Source organism: Nipponia nippon, unplaced genomic scaffold (genome assembly GCF_047370975.1).
Source record: "Nipponia nippon isolate SJK-2023a ecotype South Korea unplaced genomic scaffold, ASM4737097v1 scaffold_44, whole genome shotgun sequence".
Taxonomy (NCBI): Eukaryota; Metazoa; Chordata; class Aves; order Pelecaniformes; family Threskiornithidae; genus Nipponia; species Nipponia nippon.
This window is the reverse complement of record NW_028262363.1, coordinates 475,200-496,683: the sequence shown is the minus strand read 5'-3', so window position 1 is coordinate 496,683 and position 21,484 is coordinate 475,200. Positions and strand designations below refer to the sequence as shown.

Genomic DNA, 21,484 nt, shown 5'->3' with positions numbered 1-21,484 from the left:
TTGACCACCCTACCGCCATCTTGCCCACCCCACGGCTACCATGGCCGCATCACCACCATCTTGACTACGTGACGGCCATCTTGGACCATCTATAGCCACCTTGACTACCCTGCCACCATTCTGACCATTCTATGGCCACCACGGCCACATCACCACTGTCTTGCCTCCCTCCCCCAGCATCTTGACCACCTCACCACCCCTTTGACCACCCCGTGGCCATCTTGACCACCCCAACACCACCTTGACTATCTGCGGCCACCTTGACTACCTACGGCCATCTTGACCAACCTCCCCACCATCTTGACCACCCCGTGGCCATCTCGACCACCCCGTGGCCATCTTGACCACCCTCCACCGCCATCTTGCCCCACTCACAGTAGACCTCAAGGGTGGTAGGGAGGGACTTGGCTGTCCCTAAGCTGTTGGTGGCCTGGCAGCTGTAGGAGCCACCATCCGTGGCTTTGGTGGGACGGAGGAAGACCTGGGCCGTGGTGTGGGACAGGATCTGGTCCTCCAAGCTCCAGGTGAAGGCTTGGGACGGGGGATTGGAGGAGTCCCGGCAGCTCAGCGTCACGTCCCAGCCCTCGTGGACGGGGGACGGTGGCGTCACCTCCACCCGTACGTCCCGTGGGGGGTCTGTGGGCGGTCATTGGTTGGGAGAGGTTCTGGCCACGCCCACAGGGCCAGAAAGAGGAGGGGTGAAGGGTGATTGACAGGTGCCTCACGGGGTAGGGTGATGGCTGATGGACAGGTGACTTATGGGGTGGGGCTAAGGGTGATTGACAGTTTCATCATGGGGTGCAACAAAGGATGATGGACAGGTTCTTAATGGGTGGAGCTAAGGATGATTGACAGTTTCATCATGGGGTGGCACAAAAGATGATGGACAGGCGCCTCAGGGGTGGGACTAAGGGTGATGGACAGGTGCCTCAGGGGGTGGGGCTAAGGGTGATGGACAGGTCCCTCCAGGCCACCATCTTGTCCCACCCTGCACTGCCATCTTGCCCCCCCCCCTCCGCCGCCATCTTGCCCCACTCACAGTAGACTTCGAGAGTGACGGCGTTCGACTCGGTTTCCCCCGCGATGTTGATGGCCCGGCAGCGATAGGAGCCACCATCGGCGGCCCGGATTGGCTGCAGGAGGACCTGGGCCGCGGTGTGGGACAGGGTCCGGCCGTCCAAGCTCCAGGTGTAGCTGTGGGAGGGGGGTTTGGCCGAGTCCCGGCAGCTCAGCGTCACCTCCCCGCCCTCGTGGATGGGGGACGGTGGCGTCATCTCCACGTGCACGTCCCGCGGGGCGTCTGGGGAGGGACCGGTATAGACCAGTATGGGTCCTACGCGCACCTCTAGAATCCCATAAGCACCCTAGGGACCCCCCAGGCCAACCCCAGGACCCCTATAGCCCCCATAGGTCCCCCAAGGGACCTCGCCCAGCCCCCTATACGCACCCAGAACCCCCCATAGCCCCCCAGGCCCCCCATAATCCCCACATGGGGGACCCAGGAGTCTGTAGGACCCCCATAACCCCCCAGGGACCCCCCAGAGACCCCCCACGTCTCACATTGGACCTGAAGCTGGTGGGCCATCCACGCTAGGGCCACCCGTAGCCCCCCCGCAAGACTCCCCATAGCCCCCATATGGGGAACCCAGGCATCCATGGGACCTCCATAACCCCTCCCCCCCCCCAGGGACCCCCATAACTCTCAAGGACCCCCCCCAAATCTCAAAGTGGACCTAAAGATGGTGGGACACCCAGGCCAGGATCATCTGCAGCCCCCCCCAAGACCCTTAGATGAAGAACCCAAGAGCCCGAGGAACCCCGGAGCCCCAGGGACCCCCATAATCCACCAGGGTCCCCCCCATAGCCCCCCCAAAGACCCCCACCCCATCTCTCACAGTTGACCTGGAGATGCCGGGACACCTCGCTGATCTTCCCGTCGCGTCGCAGGAGGATGCATTCCAGGAGGGACCCGTCGTGGTACCAAAGAGGCTCGAAGGTCAAGAGGTTGCCCAGGACCGGGCGGGACGTGATGGTCTCCGGGGGGGTCCAGGTCGCCTTCCGGACCCCCGGTGCATTGATGATGGGTCCCTTCCAGGTGAGGGTGTCTTCGGGGCAGGCGAGGGGCACCCAGCACCCAAGGGTGGTCCGGTGGCCTTCGGTGAGGGGGGCTGGGTCCGGCCATAGGCGGGGAGCGGGGTGGGAGTCTGCGAGAGGCGTCAGCGGGGGGAAGAGATGGGGGTGGGGGCAAAGGGGGGCGATACGGGGTGATGGGGGGACGAGGGGGGACGGTATGGGGTGATGGGGGGCAAGATGGGGTCAATGGGGGGGACAAGATGGGGATAACGGGGGGACAAGGCGTGGGATAATGGGGGGATCAATGGGGGGGGACAATATGGGGTCAATAGGGGGACAAGGGGTGACAACGGGGGGACAAAGAGGGACAAGAGAGGTCCAAGGGGACGGATAACGGAGGACAAGGAGGGGACAACATGGGGACGAGGGGGGGAAACGGGGTGACAAGATGGGGATAATGGGGGGACAAGGAGGTGACAACGGGCAGGACAAAGGGGGAACATCGGTGGGACAACGAGGGGGACGGACGAGGGGGTGGCAGGCAGCTGCCTGTCCCTACCGGTGACGTTGACGGTGACGGGGTGCATCCACAGCAGTTTGCTGTTGGGCTGACGCACGAGATCGGCCTCCAACCGCAAGCCGTAGGCGCCGGCGTCGTGGGCTTGGATGTGTTGCAGGACCAGGCTACAGTCGCCGTCCCTGGTTCCTGGGATCCATCGGAGTTCGGCCACGCTCCGCCCCTTAAATTCCTTCTTCTTCTGATCGTAAGCGGGTTGATGGATCCAACGGAGCTGGACGTTCGTTCCGTCTTTGCACAGGCTGTAGCGGCAGGGGATGTGGAGGCAGGAACCCAACGCGGCCATCACCTCGTTCGGACCCGTCACCAGGTTAGGGCAGGTGGAGAGGGAGCCTGTAGAAGGTGTAAGGGACCCAGGTGTTTGGGGGATCAAGGGGTTTTGGGGACCCAGGAGCCCAGGGACCCAGGCCATCGGGGACCCAGGCATCCAGGGACACAGAAGTCCGGGGATGGAGATGTTCTAGAGACACCTTCAACCCCAAAGGACAGAGGGACCTCGGCCGCTGAGGGACCTAGACGTCCGGGGACCCAGGTGTTTTGGGGACCCAGGAGTCCAGGGACAGAGGTGGTTGGGAACCCAGGTGTCCAGGGACGCAGATGTCTGGGCACTGAGATGTTCTGAGGAGGCCTTCAAACCTCAAAGGCCAGAGGGACCCAGGCAGATGAGTGACCAAGGCATCCAGGGACATAGACGTTTTGGGGACCCACGAGGCCGGGGACCCAGGTGGTCGGGGACCCAGGTGGTCGGGGACCCAGGTGTGCGGGGATGGAGATGTTCTGGAGGCACCTTCAACCCCAAAGACCAGATGCACCCAGGCTTCCGGGGGATGCAGGCATCCAGGGACCCAGGTGTTTTGGGGACCCAGGCATCTGGGGAAGCCTATCCATCACCCCCTCCACGCCCAAAGACCAGAAGGAGCCCCTCCTCCCCCACCGTGACCCCCCCCCCCAGCTCCCCGCCCCTCCCCCAGGGGACGTAGGCAGCCGGGGAAGGTCCCTACCTGGGATGAGGAAGAGGAGGCAGACGAAGAGCCGCATCTCGGCAGCGTCCAGACCTGAGCGAGGAGGTCGAAGCGTCAACTTGAGACGGGGGGGGACGGGGACGGACGACACCCAGGTGTCCGGTGGGGGGGACCCGGGCGTCCGAGGGGACCCAGACGTCCGGGTTCGGCCTCCTTCACCCGCCCCTCTGAGACACAGGAGGGACCCAGGCGTCCGGGTTCCCAGCCTCCTCCCCCGCTCGTAGCCAGTCGAGCCCACTTCCTTCCCTCTTCGCAAAGGGACCCAGGTGTCTGGGTGCCACCACCCCCACCCCATGGACCTCCTGCCCCGAGGGGACCCAGGGGTCCGGGTCCCACTGCCCCATAGATTCCCCAAAAGGACCCAGGTGTTTGCGTCCCACCACCCCATGGACCTCCTGCCCCAAAGGGATCCAGGTGTTTGGGTCCCACCACCCCATAGATGCCCCAAAGGGACCGAGACGTCCATGTCCCACCACCCCATGGGTACCCCGAAGGGACCCAGACGTCCGTGTCCCACCACCCCATGGGCGCCACCACCCCATGGACCTCCTGCCCCGAAGGGATCCAGGTGTTTGGGTCCCACCACCCCATAGGTGCCCCGAAGGGACCCAGACGTCCGTGTCCCACCACCCCATGGGTGCCACCACCCCATGGACCTCCTGCCCCAAAGGAACCCAGGTATCTGGGTCCCACCACCCCATAGGTGCCCCGAAGGGACCGAGACGTCCGTGTCCCACCACCCCATGGGTGCCACCACCCCATGGACCTCCTGCCCCGAAGGGACCCAGGTGTTTGGGTCCCACCACCCCATAGGTGCCCCAAAGGAACCCATGCGTCCGTGTCCCACCACCCCATGGGTGCCACCACCCCATGGACCTCCTGCCCCGAAGGGATCCAGGTGTTTGGGTCCCACCACCCTATAGATGCCCCAAAGGGACCCAGACGTCCGTGTCCCACCACCCCATGGGTGCCACCACCCCATGGACCTCCTGCCCCAAAGGAACCCAGGTATCTGGGTCCCACCACCCCATGGGTGCCCCGAAGGGACCGAGACGTCCGTGTCCCACCACCCCATGGGCACCACCACCCCACGGACCTCCTGCCCCAAAGAAACCCAGGTATCTGGGTCCCACCACCCCATGGGTGCCCCAAAGGGACCGAGACGTCCCTGTCCCACCACCCCATGGGCGCCACCACCCCATAGACCTCCTGCCCCGAAGGGATCCAGGTGTTTGGGTCCCACCACCCCATAGGTGCCCCAAAGGGACCGAGACGTCCATGTCCCACCACCCCATGGGCGCCACCACCCCATGGACCTCCTGCCCCGAAGGGATCCAGGTGTTTGGGTCCCACTACCCCATAGGTGCCCCAAAGGGACCGAGACGTCCATGTCCCACCACCCCATGGGCGCCACCACCCCATGGACCTCCTGCCCCGAAGGGATCCAGGTGTTTGGGTCCCACCACCCCATAGGTGCCCCAAAGGAACCCATGCGTCCGTGTCCCACCACCCCATGGGTGCCACCACCCCATGGACCTCCTGCCCCGAAGGGATCCAGGTGTTTGGGTCCCACCACCCTATAGATGCCCCAAAGGGACCGAGACGTCCATGTCCCACCACCCCATGGGCGCCACCACCCCACGGACCTCCTGCCCCAAAGGAACCCAGGTATCTGGGTCCCACCACCCCATAGGTGCCCCGAAGGAACCCATGCGTCCGTGTCCCACCACCCCATGGGTGCCACCACCCCATGGACCTCCTGCCCCGAAGGGACCCAGGCGTCCGGGCCAATCAATGGTCCCTTCTCACCTGACGCCCCCCAAACTTGAACTTGACGGCTGGAGGACCCGGGCGTCCGGGCGGCTTTCGTTCAATCGACCCAAACGTTTGGGTCGTGTCCCAAAGGGGACCCGGGCGTCCGGGGCGGGTCATGCCACCCCACCCCCCCCACACCCCCCCCCCATCTCCCCACCGCAAAGCCCCCTGGGTATCCGGAACCCCACATCCCCCTTGGGACCCTGGGGGGTGGGGGGAGTAAAGCAAAGCTTCATGGGAGCCCGGATGCTTGGGTTCCCGTTTTGGGGGTGGGGGTGGGGGTGGGGGTGGCAAGGGCACGATGGGAAGGCGGACGCTTGGGTTCACCCAAGCGAAGCACGGCGACGCCGTGGGGCCCGGCCTCACGCCGTGGGGCCCAGACGCCTGGCACCCCTAGGAGGGGTAGAGCAAGGCATGATGGGAACTCCCAGATGCCTGGGGGTGGGAGGATGGAAGGAGGGGTGCAGGGTTGTCCCCCCGGTTTAGCGGTAGCTAAGCTGAGAGCAAGGCATGATGGGAGCCCGGACACCTGGGTCCCCAGAGACCTCCCTCCCGTAATTACCCCCCGCCCCGCGTCACGGGGACGTCGGGAGCGAGGCCGATAAGATAGCAGTAATTAATCGTTAACGAGCGGCAAAAGGGGACCCAGGCCTGCGGGGGGGGGGGGGGGGGGGGGGGGGGGGGGCTCCCCTCCCCCACATTCGATAAGCCCGAACTTGATAAGGGCGGGGGAAGGGGGGAGGGGAACGGCATCAAGGGCGGCCCGAGGGCGACGTGGGGATGGGGGGGACGCGGGAGCCCACCCTGCCCCCCCCTCCCCCCGTGTTTGGGGGAACCCAAGAGTTCGGGGGGACCCAGGCGGCCGGGTGCCCCCCAGCCCCAAAACCCCGCCCCGGGGTGTCCCAGTGTCCCCCCCCCCCCCCCAAAATGGGACCCAGGCGTCTGGGTGTCCCCACCCCCCCCCCCAAGGCGTCCCGGCGAGGTCACCTTGGGGCGGTTCCCGAGGGGGTATAAGGGGAGGTGGGGAGCGGACTGGGAGGCACTGGGAGGGACTGGGAGCTGCTGGGAGCCGCCATGGGGAAGGAGGTGAGGGGGGGAGGTGGAGAAGATGGAGGGAGGGATGGGGAGAGGGAGGGCTGGACAGACGGATGGACGGAGGGCTGGAAGGATGGACAGACGGATGGACAAAGGGAGGGAAGGATGGACAGGACGGATGGATGGACGGAGGGACAGAGGGATGGAAGGACGGACAGAGGGAGGGAGGGAGGGATGGAGAGACGGATGGACGAAGGGAGGGAAGGATGGACAGAAGGACGGACGGAGGTACGAAGGGATGGACGGAGGGATGGACAGAAGGACGGCGGGACGGAAGGATGGAGAGATGGACAGAGGGATGGCGGGAAGGACAGAGGGACGGACAGAGAGGGGGATGGACAGAAGGACGGAGGGACCAACCGAAAGATGGAGGGAGGGATGGTGGGACAAGTTTGGGTGGAGGGATGGACGGACAGAGAGATGAGGGATGGACGGGGGGGACGGAGGGATGGACAAAGGGATGGAGGGATGGACAGACGGATGGACAAAGAGATGAGGGATGGACAGAGGGACAGCTGGAGGGACGGAGAGAGAGATGAAGGGACGGACGGAGGGACAGACAGATGGACACGTGGGCGGAGACAAGGTGGCACGAGGTGAAGGGAAAGATGGAGGCGGGAGGGGGGAGGGAGGGACGGACGGACAGAGGGACCCCCTCCCCAGGCGACCCCTGACCTCTGACCTCTGCCCCCAGGAGAGCTATGAGCTGGGGCCGCGGGGCAAGGCCCCGCGCCCGCCGCCAAAGGGGCGTGGCCGCCGCAAGCAGGAGAAGCTGGAGGACATGAAGAAGGAGATGGATGTGGTACGGGGGGGGGGACTGGGAGGGACTGGGAGGGTCAATGGGGGGCGCTGGGAGGTCAACTGAGGGGGTAGGGGGAGACCGGGAGGTCAGTGGGGAGGCTGGGAGGTCAACAAGGGGGACTGGGAGGGACTGGGCATCAACGGGGGGCACTGGGAAGGGTTGGGGGTCAACGGGGGGCACTGGGAGGTCAACTGGAGGGGCTGGGAGGTCAATGGGGAAGACTGGGAGGTCAACAAGGGCGACTGGGAGGGACTAGGGGGTCACCGGGGGGGGCACTGGGAGGGAATGGGGGTCAAAGGGGGGCACCGGGAGGTCAACTGGAGGAGTGCGGGGGTTATCAAGGGTCAATGGAGGCAACTGGGACAGTCAGTGGGGGGAACTGGGAGGGACTGGGAGGTCCATGTGGGCACGGGGAGGTCAACAGAGGTCAATGGGGCACTGGGAGTGACTGGGAGGGTCAATAGGGAGGACTGGGAGGTCAACAGGGGTCAAGAGAGGGACGGAGAAGGTCAGTAGGGCACTGGGAGAGGCAGTGAGGGCACTGGGCTGTAATGGGGGGCACTGGGAGGGTCAGGGGTCAGGGGCCAGTGCTGAGGCAGGTGCCCCCAGGATGACCACAAGCTCGATGTGAACGACCTGGAGGTCAAGTACAGCACCAGCATCTCCAAGGTGGGTGACCTCTGACCTCTGACCCCAGCCGATCCCACAACCCCCCACAGCTCCCAGCACCGTGACCCTCGGACCCCCCCACCCCACTGACCCCCGTCAGCCCCATTGACCCCTGTCAGCCCCATTGACCCCATGACCCTACCGGTCACCTTGACCCCAACCAACCTCATTGACCCTGATGACCCCCCATGACCCATCAACCCCAATGACCCCACTGACCCCCACCAACCCCATCGACCCCATTGACCCCAGTCAGCTCCATGACCCCCACCAACCTCTTGACCTCATCAACCCCATTGACCCCACCAATGCCAGTGACCCCACCAACCCCGTTGACCCCCGTTGACCCCATGACCCCGCTTGACCCCGGCAGGGCCTGGTGGAGGCGGTGGCAGCCGAGCGGCTGCTGCGGGACGGCCCCAACGAGCTCCGCCCCCCCCGCGGGACCCCCGAGTGCGTCAAGTTTGGGCGACAGTTGGCCGGGGGTCTCCAGTGCCTGATGTGGGTGGCGGCGGCCATTTGCCTCATCGCCTACGGCGTGCAGGAGGGAGAGGGTGACCGCGGCAGCTCCGACAACGTATGCTGGACACCTGGGGCCATCTTGGGGGAGGGGACAGGACATCTGGGTCCATCTTGGGGGGGGACGGGGACATCTGGGTCCATCTTGGGGGGCAACACCTGGGTTCATTTAGGGGGGATACACGTGGGTCTATGGGTTGAGGAACGCTCGAGTGCATCTGGGGGAACATCTGGGTCCATCTCGGGGGAGGGGACACCTGGGTCCATCTCGAGGAACATCTGGATCTGTCGGGGGCGGGGGGGCAGAATGTCTGGGTCCCTGGGCTGAGGAACGCCTGGGTCCATCTTGGGGAACATCTGGGTCCACCTGGGCTGGAGAACATCTGGGTTCGTCTTAGAGGGATGCATGGCTCCATGGGTTGAGGAACACCTGGGGAACATCTGGGTCCATCTTGGGGGGCACCTGGAGCCCTCGAGAGGGGGCAACCTGGGGGGCTCCGGGGGAGGAACGAGGTGCCTGGGACCCTCCGGAGGGCAGGACGCCTGGGTGCCCTTGGCTGGGAGTACACGGACACCTGGGTCCCCACCCCGGGGGCCTGATCCTGTCCCCACCCCCTCCCCCCCAGCTGTACCTCGCCATCGCCCTCATCGCCGTCGTCGTCGTCACCGGTTGCTTCGGCTACTACCAGGAGTTCAAGAGCACCAACATCATCGCCAGCTTCAAGAACCTCGTCCCTCAGGTGGGGGAGGGGGGGCGTCCCTTCCTTACCCAGACACCTGGGTGCCCACCCGGCCACCTGGGTGCCCACCCGGCCACCTGGGCTTCTCCTGTCACCTCCAGCAAGCCACGGTGATCCGAGAAGGGGACAAGCTGCAGATCAACGCCAACGAGCTGGTGGTCGGTGACCTGGTGGAGATCAAAGGAGGGGACCGAGTTCCTGCAGACATCCGCATCATCTCAGCTCAGGGTTGCAAGGTGGGCGTGGCCACCTGGGTCCTCTTTTTTTGGGGGGGGGAGGGGTGCGCGGATGCCTGGGTCCCCCCCCTGAGGTGAGTTCTGTCCTCCCACCGCCACCTCCAGGTGGACAACTCATCCTTGACGGGGGAGTCGGAGCCCCAGACGCGGTCACCCGAGTGCACCCATGATTCGCCCTTGGAGACCCGCAACATCGCCTTCTTCTCCACCATGTGCCTAGAAGGTGCGTCCCACCCGGACACCGGGGTCCCACCCGGACACCTGGGTCCCCACCTGGACACCTGGGTCCCCTTCCCGGACACCGGGGTCCCACCCGGACGTCTGGGTCCCCACCCGGACACCTGGGTCCCCTTCCCGGCCACCGGGGTCCCACCCGGACGTCTGGGTCCCCACCCGGACACCTGGGTTCCCTTCCCGGCCACCTGGGTCCCACCTGGACACCTGGGTCCCCTTTCCGGACACCTGGGTCCCACCCGGACGCCTGGGTCCCACCAGGACGTCTGGGTCCCCACCCGGACACCTGGGTCCCACCCAGATGCCTGGGTTCCTCTTGAACATCTGGGTCCACCCTGGACACCTTGGTCTCCCTCGGACACTTGAGTCCTTCATGAACACCAAGGTCCCTCCTCAACATCTGGGTTCCTCCTGAACATCTGGACCCCCCCTGAACATCTGGATCCCTCTCAGACACCTGGGTCTCCCTTGGACACTTGGGTCCCTCATGAACACCAAGGTCCCTCCTCAACATCTGGGTCCCACCTGGACACCTGGGTCCCCTTCCCGGCCACCTGGGTCCCACCTGGACACCTGGGTCCCCTTCCCGGCCACCTGGGTCCCACCCGGACGTCTGGGTCCCCACCTGGACACCTGGGTCCCCTTCCCGGCCACCTGGGTCCCACCCGGACGCCTGGGTCCCCCAACCCACCCAGATACTTGGGTCCCATAGGGACAGCGATGGGGCTGGTGATCAACACGGGTGACCGGACCATCATCGGACGCATCGCCAGCTTGGCCTCAGGGGTGGAGAACGAGAAGACGCCCATCGCCATCGAAATCGAGCACTTTGTTGACATCATCGCCGGCCTCGCCATCTTCTTCGGTGCCACCTTCTTCGTGGTGGCCATGGTCATCGGCTACCCCTTCCTCCGTGCCATGGTCTTCTTCATGGCCATCGTCGTGGCCTACGTCCCTGAGGGGCTGCTGGCCACTGTCACGGTATGGTTTGGGGCATCGCAGGGGTTGGAGCTATGGGTCCCATCACGAACCGTGGGTGCTATAGGGCCTTTGAGGGTCTTCATGGGGTTTATATGGGACCCATGGGTCCAACACAACCCAGGGGGTCTCCATGGGCCCTGATGGTCCCTACGGGGCGTCAGCTGTTTTCCTGAAGGTCCCCATGGTTCCAAGGCCACCACAGGAGCTCCAGGAGGTCCCCACGGGTCCATCACAAGCCATGGGTGCTACGAGGTCCTTGAGGGTCTTCGTGGGGTTCGCGTAGGACCCATGGGTCCAACGCGACCCAAGGATGCGCTATGGGTTCTCGTTGTCCCTACGGGTCCACGGGCATCAACTGCTTTCCTGGAGGTCCCCACGGCTCCAAGGCCACCACACCACCTCCGGGGGGTCCCACGGGGGCCGTAGGGCTCCCAGGGTTCCCCAGGGTGCCGACGGACTTCTCCGGCCCCAGGTTTGCCTCTCGCTGACGGCGAAGCGGCTGGCGCGGAAGAATTGCGTGGTGAAGAACCTGGAAGCCGTGGAGACGTTGGGTTCCACCTCGGTCATCTGCTCCGACAAGACGGGGACCCTCACCCAAAACCGGATGACGGTGGCACATCTGTGGTTCGACAACCAGATCCATACGGCCGACACGACCGAGGACCAATCAGGTGAGCCGGATGCCTGGGTCCGCCCCCCCCCCCCCCCTCACCCCGGACGCCTGGGTCCCTTGAGGTGACCCCTATGGCCCACCGCCCAGGTCAGAGCTTCGACCAATCGTCCGAGACGTGGACCATGCTGAGCCGTGTCGTCACCCTCTGCAATAGGGCCCAGTTCAAGCCGGGACAAGACAACGTCCCCGTGGCCAAGGTGGGACGCGTATGGGGCTACGAGCCCTATAGGGGCCCTATATGGGGCTGGGAGGGACATTTAGGGACCCTATATGGGATTGGGAGAAGGGCCTAGGACTCCTCTAGGGGCCCTATATGGGGCTGGGAAGGGTGTACAGGAACTGCCATAGGGGTCCTATATGGGATGATGGAGGGCTATATAGGGGCCCCATATAGGGCTGGGAGGGGTATATAAGTCCCAGGACACCCGTAGGGGCATTATATGGGGCTGGGAGGGGCGTATAGGGGCCAGGGACCCCCCATAGAGGCTCCACATGGGGTTGGGAGGGACATATAGGGGCCAGGATGCCCGTGGGGACACTATATGGGGCTGGAAATGTCATATAGGACCCCTATAGAAGCCCTATATGGGGCTGGGAGGGCGATGCGGGCACCCCTATAGGGGCCCTATATAGGGCTTGGAGATGCACATAGGGTCCAGGACCTTCCCCAGAGAAGGGTCCTATATGGGGCGATATGCCCTCCCCCCGCCCACGTAAGCCCCGCCCCCGCAGCGCGAGGTCATCGGCGACGCTTCGGAGACGGCGCTGCTGAAGTTCGCGGAGGTGACGGTGGGGTCGGTGGCGGAGGCGCGCGGACGCTTCCCCAAGGTGGCCGAGCTGCCCTTCAACTCCACCAACAAGTTCCAGGTGGGGGGACCCAGTGGTCTGGGGGGGGGGTCCAGATGTTCGGGGGGGTCCAGATGTTCAGGAGGGACCCAGGCATCTGGGAGGAACCCAGGTATCCGGGGGGGGGGGGGGAACCCAGATGTTCAGGAGGGACCCAGATGTTGAGGAGGGACCTTGGTGTTGGGGAGGGACCCAAGTGTCCAAGGGAGACCCAGGTGTCCGAGGGGGATCCAGATGTTCAGGGGGGGTCCAGATGTTCAGGAGGGACCCAGATGTTCGGGGGGGACCTTGGTGTTGGGGAGGGACCCAAGTGTCCAAGGGAGACCCAGGTGTCCGAGGGGGATCCAGATGTTCGGGGGGGGTCCAGATGTTCAGGGGTGGACCCAGATGTTCAGGAGGGACCCAGGTGTCCAGGGGGGGACCCAGATGTCCAGGAGGGACCCAGATGGGCGGGGGGGACCTTGGTGTTGGGGAGGGACCCAAGTGTCCAAGGGAGACCCAGGTGTCCGAGGGGGATCCAGATGTTCAGGGGGGGTCCAGATGTTCAGGAGGGACCCAGATGTTCGGGGGGGACCTTGGTGTTGGGGAGGGACCCAAGTGTCCAAGGGAGACCCAGGTGTCCGAGGGGGATCCAGAGGTTCGGGGGGGGTCCAGATGTTCAGGGGTGGACCCAGATGTTCAGGAGGGACCCAGGTGTCCAGGGGGGGACCCAGATGTCCAGGAGGGACCCAGATGTTCGGGGGGGACCTTGGTGTTGGGGAGGGACCCAAGTGTCCAAGGGAGACCCAGGTGTCCGAGGGGGATCCAGATGTTCAGGGGTGGACCCAGATGTTGAGGAGGGACCTTGGTGTTCACAAAGGACTCAAGTGTCCGAGGGAGACCAAGGCGTCCAGGGTGGACCCAGATGTTCAGGAGGGACCCAGGTGTCCGGGGGGGGGGGACGGACTCAGATGTCCAGGAGAGACCCAGATGTTCGGGGGGGACCTTGGTGTTCAGGAGGAACCCAAGTGTCCAAGGAGGAACCCAAGTATCCAAGGGGGATCCAGATGTTCAGGAGGGACCCAGATGTTTGGGGGGGGACCCAGGTGTCCGGGTGGGAACCGAGGCATCTGGGTCCCTCGGCAGCTGTCAGTCCACGAAGCGGGAGAACGGCAGCTCCTGGTGCTGAAAGGTGCCCCCGAGCGGGTGCTGGAGCGGTGCAGCACCGTGCTGCTGAAGGGACAGGAGCTGGCCCTGGACGCCCAGTGGCGGGAGGCCTTCGAGGGGGCCTACGCCGAGCTGGGGGGGCGTGGGGAGAGGGTGTTGGGTGAGTGGGGGATGGGGGGTGGGGGGGGATGGGGGGATGGAGGGGACGTGGGGATGGGGGGACACCCCGGGGAGATGGGTGGAGTGGGGGGATGGAGGGGACGTGAGGATGGGGGGACACCATGGGGGGATGGGGGGATGGAGGGGACGTGGGGATGGGGGGACACCCCGGGGAGATGGGTGGAGTGGGGGGATGGAGGGGACGTAGGGATGGGGGGACACCATGGGGGGATGGGGGGGAAATGGGGATGGAGGGGACGTAGGGATGGGGGGACACCACGGGGAGATGGGTGGAGTGGGGGGATGGAGGGGACGTGGGGATGGGGGGACACCCCGGGGAGATGGGTGGAGTGGGGGGATGGAGGGGACGTGAGGATGGGGGGACACCATGGGGGGATGGGGGGAAATGGGGGGATGGAGGGGACGTGAGGATGGGGGGACACCACGGGGGGATGGGGGGAAATGGGGATGGAGGGGACGTGGGGATGGGGGGACACCATGGGGGGATGGGGGGATGGAGGGGACGTGGGGATGGAGGGACACCATGGGGAGAGGGGGACGTGGGGACACCATGGGGAGATGGGGACGTGGGGATGGGGGGACACCATGGGGAGATGGGGACACCATGGGGAGATGGGGACGTGGGGACACCATGGGGAGATGGGTGGAGTGGGGGGATGGAGGGGACGTAGGGATGGGGGGACACCATGGGGGGATGGGGGGAAATGGGGATGGAGGGGACGTGGGGATGGGGGGACACCATGGGGAGATGGGGGGATGGAGGGGACGTGGGGATGGAGGGACACCATGGGGAGATGGGGACGTGGGGATGGGGGGACACCATGGGGAGATGGGGACACCATGGGGAGATGGGGATGGGGGGACACCATGGGGAGATGGGGACACCATGGGGAGATGGGGACGTGGGGACACCCTGGGGAGATGGGGGGGAAATGGAGGAGATTTGGGACACGGGGGGACATGGGGGACGTGGGATGGAGGACACACGTGCAGGGGGTGGCACATGCAACACTCCCATACACATGGGTCCCGGTGTCCCCGCCGCCGTGTCCCCTCACGTCCCCCCCTTGTCCCTCCCAAGGGTTCTGCGCCCGCTGGCTGCCAGCGGGGACGGTGGCAGCGGGGACGGACCCCGAGGAGCTGCCGGAGGTGGCCGTGGGACTCTGCTTCGCCGGGCTGGTGTCCATGATCGATCCACCCAGGGCCACCGTCCCCCAGGCCGTGCTCAAGTGTCGCACGGCTGGTATCAGGGTAGGGGACACGGCTGGGGACATGGGGACATGGGGATGGGGGGACACCGAGGACATGGAGGGACATGGGGACTGGGATGGACGTGAGGATGGGGGGACATCAAGGACATGGGGATTAGGAGGGACATGGGGACGTGGGGGGACATGGGGATGGGGGGACATCAAGGACATGGAGGGACGTGGGGACTGGGATGGACGTGAGGATGGGGGGACATCAGAGACATGGAGGGACATGGGGACAAAAGGGGGACATGAGGACGGGGGGGACATCAAGGACATGGGGATTAGGAGGGACGTGGGGATGGGGGGACATCAAGGATGTGGGGATTAGGAGGGACATGGGGACGTGGGGGGACATGGGGATGGGGGGACATCAAGGACATGGAGGGACGTGGGGACTGGGATGGACGTGAGGATGGGGGGACATCAGAGACATGGAGGGACATGGGGACAAAAGGGGGGACATGAGGACGGGGGGGACATCAAGGACATGGGGATTAGGAGGGACGTGGGGATGGGGGGACATCAAGGACGTGGGGATTAGGAGGGACGTGGGGACGTGGGGGGACATGGGGATGGGGGGACATCAAGGACATGGAGGGACGTGGGGACTGGGATGGACGTGAGGATGGGGGGACATCAGAGACATGGAGGGACATGGGGACAAAAGGGGGGACATGAGGACGGGGGGGACATCAAGGACATGGGGATTAGGAGGGACGTGGGGATGGGGGGACATCAAGGACGTGGGGGACAGGAGGACATGGGGATCAGGAGGGACATGGGGATGGGGGGACATCAAGGACATGGAAGGGCATAGGGGGACATGAGGGACGCAAGATGGACAGGGGGACTGGGAGGGACATAGAGATGGGGACATCAAGGACATGGAAGGCCAGAAAGGGATTTGGGGACATGGGGACAAGAGGGACATGAGGCTGGGGGGACATCCCAAGAACATGGGGGGACATTGGGGACCATGAGGAACCATCGGGCCCACACCAACGTCCCCACCTCCCCTCGTCCCCAGGTCATCATGGTGACCGGAGACCACCCCATCACGGCCAAGGCCATCGCGGCGGCCGTTGGCATCATCTCAGAGGGCAGCGAGACCCCCGAGGAGGTGGCAGCTCGTCTCCGCGTCCCCCTCGAACGGGTGGACCCCAGGTGGGACCCAAGCGTCCGGGAGGGGACCCGGGTGTCCAGGAGGGGACCCGGGTGTCCGGGTGGGGTGGGGGGGACCCAGGCGTCCGGTGTTGTCCCCTCCCCAGGCAGGCGCGGGCACGGGTGGTGACGGGGGCGGAGCTGGCGGCCATGACACCGGGGGCTCTGGAGGGTCTCCTGCGCGCCCACCCTGAGATGGTCTTCGCCCGGACGTCACCGCAGCAGAAACTTGTCATCGTGGAGAGCTGCCAGCGGCTGGTGGGGACATTGGGACACTGGGGGGACAGTGGGGACATGGGGGAGACTGGGGACACTGGGGACATGGGGATGCTGGAGGCATGGGGACATTGGGGACACTGAGGGGACATTGGGGACACTGGGGACATGGGGGGACACCGAGGAAGGTGACAACACTGGGGACATGGGCACAACTCGAAGCCACTACCAGTCCCGGTGGGGAGAGGACATTGGGTGGCTTTGGGGACATTGGGATGACCGGAGACGTGTCCCCCGCATCCCGCAGGGTGCCACCACGCCCCGTGTCCCCAAGGTGCCGTCACGACGGGGACGGCGATGGGCCCTGTCCCCATTCCTCTGGTCCCTCTGTCCCCAGGAGGCCCTCGTGGTGGGGACGGTGACGTTCCCAAGGTGCCATCACGATGGGGACGGTGCCGGTCCTCATCCCCCACCCCTCCGGTCCCCGTGTCCCCAGGGCGCCATCGTGGCGGTGACGGGCGACGGGGTGAACGACTCCCCGGCGCTGAAGAAGGCCGACATCGGGGTGGCCATGGGCATCGCCGGCTCCGACGCCGCCAAGAACGCGGCCGACATGATCCTCCTCGACGACAACTTCGCCTCCATCGTCACCGGCGTGGAGCAAGGTGGGGCTGGGGACACCGGGGATGGGGGACACCAGGCGACACCACCCTGGTGACGCTGTCCCCACCCTTCCCAGGCCGCTTGATCTTTGACAACCTGAAGAAGTCCATCGCCTACACCTTGACCAAGAACATCCCCGAGTTGACCCCTTACCTCATCTACATCACGGCCAGCGTCCCCCTGCCCTTGGGCTGCATCACCATCCTCTTCATCGAGCTCTGCACTGACATCGTGAGTGCCCGGACGCTTGGGTCCATCAACCGGTCGTTGAGGTTCCTCACCCAGGAACCAGGGGGCTTCATATGGACCTTGGGGGGGTTCTTCACCCGTTGGGTGCCTCACCCAGATGCCGGGGTCCCTCCCGGATGCTGGGGTCCCCAACCTGGATGCCTGGGTCCATCAACCAGTCCAGGGTCGTTGAGGTTCCTCACCCAGGAACCGGGGGACGCTGGGGTTCTTCACCCGTTGGGTGCCTCACCCAGATGCCAAGGTCCCTCCTGGATGCCTGGGTCCATCAACCAGTCCAACCATCCATCAACCAGTCCAGGGTCGTTGAGGTTCCTCACCCAGGAACCGGGGGACGCTGGGGTTCTTCACCCGTTGGGTGCCTCACCCAGATGCCAAGGTCCCTTCTGGATGCCTGGGTCCATCAACCAGTCCGTCAACTGGTCGTTGGGTTCTTCACCCATTGGGTGCTTCACCCGGCCGCCGGGGTCCCTCCCAGATACCTGGGTCCTCCACCCCAACACCTTGAGTCCCTCACCCTGACACCTTCACCCTTCTTCACCCCGACACTTGGGTGCTTCACCCCAAGGGTTGGGTCCGTCCCCCAGATACCGGGGACCCCCACCCAGATGTTGGGGTCCCCTCCAGACGCCCGGGTCCCTCACCCGGGTGCCTGGGTCCACAGTTCCCCTCCGTCTCCTTGGCCTATGAGAGGGCGGAGAGTGACATCATGCACCTGAAGCCCCGCAACCCTCGACGCGACCGATTGGTCAACGAACCCTTGGCGGCGTATTCCTACTTCCAGATTGGTACGGCCCGGACGCCGGGGTCCACCTTGGGGGGGGGGGGCGGGGTCTGGCTGGTCCAGATGTTGGGGTGCCCTTGACACCTGGGTCCATGGGTGGCCCGGACACCGGGGTGTGGAGATGCCTGGAGATGCCCAGACACCTCGGTCCCTGGCCACCCAGATGCCTGGGTCCTTGGCCACGCCCAGGTGGTCACCTGGGTCCATGGCCACCTGGGTCCCTGGCCACTTGAGTCCCCGGCCACTTGAGTCCCCAGACACCTGGGTCCCTGGCCACCCAGATCCCTGGCCATCTGACTCCTTGGCCACCTAGGTCCTTGGCCACCTGGTCACCTGGGCCCCTGGCCACCTGAGTCCCCGGCCACTTGAGTCCCCAAACACCTGGGTCCCTGGCCACCCGGATCCCTGGGTCCCCAGGTCCCTGGCCATCTGGCTCCTTGGCCACCTAGGTCCTTGGCCATCTGGTCACCTGGGCCCCTGGCCACTTGGACACCTGGGTCCCTGGCCACCTGGGTCCCTGGCCACTTGAGTCCCCAAACACACGGGTCCATGGCCACCTGGATCCCTGGCCATCTGGCTCCTTGGCCACCTGGGTCCTTGGCCACTTGGCCACCTGTGTCCCTGGCCACCCAGATGCCTGGGTCCCCAGGTCCCTGGCCATCTGGCTCCTTGGCCACCTAGGTCCTTGGCCACCTGGTCACCTGGGCCCCTGGCCACTTGGCCACCTGGGTCCCTGGCCACCTGGGTCCCTGGCCACTTGAGTCCCTGGCCACTTGAGTCCCCAAACACATGGGTCCCTGGCCACCCGGATCCCTGGGTCCCCAGGTCCCTGGCCATCTGGCTCCTTGGCCACCTAGGTCCTTGGCCACATGGTCACCTGGGCCCCTGGCCACTTGGACACCTGGGTCCCTGGCCACCTGGGGCCCTGGCCACTTAAGTCCCCAAACACACAGGTCCCTGGCCATCTGGCTCCTTGGCCACCTGGGTCCTTGGCCACTTGGCCACCTGTGTCCCTGGCCACCCAGATGCCTGGCCACCCGGATCCCTGGCCACCCGGATCCCTGGCCATCTGGCTCCTTGGCCACCTAGGTCCTTGGCCACCTGGTCACCTGGGTCCCTGGCCACCTGAGTCCCTGGCCACTTAAGTCCCCAAACACACGGGTCCCTGGCCACCCGGATCCCTGGCCATCTGGCTCCTTGGCCACCTGGGTCCTTGGCCACTTGGCCACCTGTGTCCCTGGCCACCCAGATGCCTGGGTCCCCAGGTCCCTGGCCATCTGGCTCCTTGGCCGCCTGGGTCCTTGGCCACCTGGTCACCTGGGCCCCTGGCCACTTGGCCACCTGGGTCCCTGGCCACCTGGGTCCCTGGCCACTTGAGTCCCTGGCCACTTGAGTCCCCAAACACATGGGTCCCTGGCCACCCGGATCCCTGGGTCCCCAGGTCCCTGGCCATCTGGCTCCTTGGCCACCTAGGTCCTTGGCCACCTGGGTCCTTGGCCACCTGGCCACCTGGGTCCCTGGCCACCCGGCCGCCTGGGTCCCCCCCTAACCCTGCCCCCCCCCCCCCCCGGTAGGTGCCATCCAGTCCTTCGCCGGCTTCACCGACTACTTCGTGGCGATGGCGCAGGAGGGTTGGTGGCCGCTGCTCTGCTTGGGCTTGCGCCCGCGTTGGGAAGACACCCACGAGCAGGAGCTGCAGGACAGCTACGGCCAGCAATGGGTACGTATAGGCCCTATAGACCCCTCGGGGCCCCCTATACGGCCCCCCCCCCTCCCCCCCGCTGACCTATACGTCGCCCGTAGACCTTCGAGCAGCGCCACTACCAGCAGTACACCTGCTACACCGTCTTCTTCATCAGCATCGAGATGTGCCAGATCGCCGACGTCCTCATCCGCAAGACCCGACGCCTCTCCCTCTTCCAGCAGGGCCTCTTCCGGTGCCTATAGGGGCTATAGGGGGGCTATAGGGGCTCTTCAAGTGCCTATGGGGGCCATAGGAGTGACGGGACTCTGCTGGTGCCAATGGGGGCTACGGGGCTGCTTCCAGCGACTACCGAGGGCTAGGGGCCCTGCCAGTACCTATGGGGGCTATAGGGGTTCTTCTGGGGGCCAATGGGCTCTTCCGGTGCCTATAGGGGCTATAGGGGGGCTATAGGGGCTCTTCAAGTGCCTATGGGGGCCATAAGAGTGACGGGACTCTGCTGGTGCCAATGGGGGCTACGGGGCTGCTTCCAGCGACTACCGAGGGCTAGGGGCCCTGCCAGTACCTATGGGGGCTATAGGGGTTCTTCTGGGGGCCAATGGGCTCTTCCGGTGCCTATAGGGGCTATAGGGGGGCTATAGGGGCTCTTCAAGTGCCTATGGGGGCCATAGGAGTGACGGGACTCTGCTGGTGCCAATGGGGGCTACGGGGCTGCTTCCAGCGACTACCGAGGGCTAGGGGCCCTGCCAGTACCTATGGGGGCTATAGGGGTCCTTCTGGGGGCCAATGGGCTCTTCCGGTGCCTATAGGGGCTATAGGGGGGCTATAGGGGCTCTTCAAGTGCCTATGGGGGCCATAGGAGTGACAGGACTCTGCTGGTGTCAATGGGGGCTACGGGGCTGCTTCCAGCGACTACCGAGGGCTAGGGGCCCTGCCAGTACCTATGGGGGCTATAGGGGTTCTTCTGGGGGCCAATGGGCTCTTCCGGTGCCTATAGGGGCTATAGGGGGGCTATAGGGGCTCTTCAAGTGCCTATGGGGGCCATAGGAGTGACGGGACTCTGCTGGTGCCAATGGGGGCTACGGGGCTGCTTCCAGCGACTACCGAGGGCTAGGGGCCCTGCCAGTACCTATGGGGGCTATAGGGGTTCTTCTGGGGGCCAATGGGCTCTTCCGGTGCCTATAGGGGCTATAGGGGGGCTATAGGGGCTCTTCAAGTGCCTATGGGGGCCATAGGAGTGACGGGACTCTGCTGGTGCCAATGGGGGCTACGGGGCTGCTTCCAGCGGCTACCGAGGGCTAGGGGCCCTGCCAGTACCTATGGGGGCTATAGGGGTTCTTCTGGGGGCCAATGGGCTCTTCCGGTGCCTATAGGGGCTATAGGGGGGCTATAGGGGCTCTTCAAGTGCCTATGGGGGCCATAGGAGTGACGGGACTCTGCTGGTGCCAATGGGGGCTACGGGGCTGCTTCCAGCGACTACCGAGGGCTAGGGGCCCTGCCAGTACCTATGGGGGCTATAGGGGTTCTTCTGGGGGCCAATGGGCTCTTCCGGTGCCTATAGGGGCTATAGGGGGGCTATAGGGGCTCTTCAAGTGCCTATGGGGGCCATAGGAGTGACGGGACTCTGCTGGTGCCAATGGGGGCTACGGGGCTGCTTCCAGCGACTACCGAGGGCTAGGGGCCCTGCCAGTACCTATGGGGGCTATAGGGGTCCTTCTGGGGGCCAATGGGCTCTTCCGGTGCCTATAGAGGCTATAGGGGGGCTATAGGGGCTCTTCAAGTGCCTATGGGGGCCATAGGAGTGACGGGACTCTGCTGGTGCCAATGGGGGCTACGGGGCCGCTTCCAGCG

General features: G+C 65.3%; 1 protein-coding gene across 2 annotated transcripts in view; it reads left to right on the top strand.

The window, feature by feature from the left end:
* ATP4A (ATPase H+/K+ transporting subunit alpha) overlaps nt 1-21,484 on the top strand; it is a 31,886-nt gene that overhangs the window by 5,294 nt on the left and 5,108 nt on the right. Inside the window, exons 2-23 of one of the 2 annotated variants that reach the window (XM_087778457.1) lie at nt 1,042-1,190; nt 1,898-2,095; nt 2,667-2,960; nt 7,277-7,384; nt 7,994-8,053; nt 8,427-8,630; nt 9,199-9,312; nt 9,414-9,548; nt 9,654-9,771; nt 10,495-10,763; nt 11,236-11,434; nt 11,524-11,633; nt 12,169-12,303; nt 13,408-13,588; nt 14,690-14,859; nt 15,889-16,025; nt 16,130-16,280; nt 16,735-16,903; nt 16,978-17,132; nt 17,812-17,935; nt 19,506-19,651; nt 19,735-19,868. In XM_087778457.1, coding sequence (XP_087634583.1) covers nt 1,042-1,190; nt 1,898-2,095; nt 2,667-2,960; nt 7,277-7,384; nt 7,994-8,053; nt 8,427-8,630; nt 9,199-9,312; nt 9,414-9,548; nt 9,654-9,771; nt 10,495-10,763; nt 11,236-11,434; nt 11,524-11,633; nt 12,169-12,303; nt 13,408-13,588; nt 14,690-14,859; nt 15,889-16,025; nt 16,130-16,280; nt 16,735-16,903; nt 16,978-17,132; nt 17,812-17,935; nt 19,506-19,651; nt 19,735-19,868 — 3,460 coding nt within the window. The remainder of the gene's footprint in view (nt 1-1,041; nt 1,191-1,897; nt 2,096-2,666; nt 2,961-7,276; nt 7,385-7,993; nt 8,054-8,426; nt 8,631-9,198; nt 9,313-9,413; nt 9,549-9,653; nt 9,772-10,494; nt 10,764-11,235; nt 11,435-11,523; nt 11,634-12,168; nt 12,304-13,407; nt 13,589-14,689; nt 14,860-15,888; nt 16,026-16,129; nt 16,281-16,734; nt 16,904-16,977; nt 17,133-17,811; nt 17,936-19,505; nt 19,652-19,734; nt 19,869-21,484) is intronic. The other variant, XM_087778458.1, reaches the window with a different exon arrangement.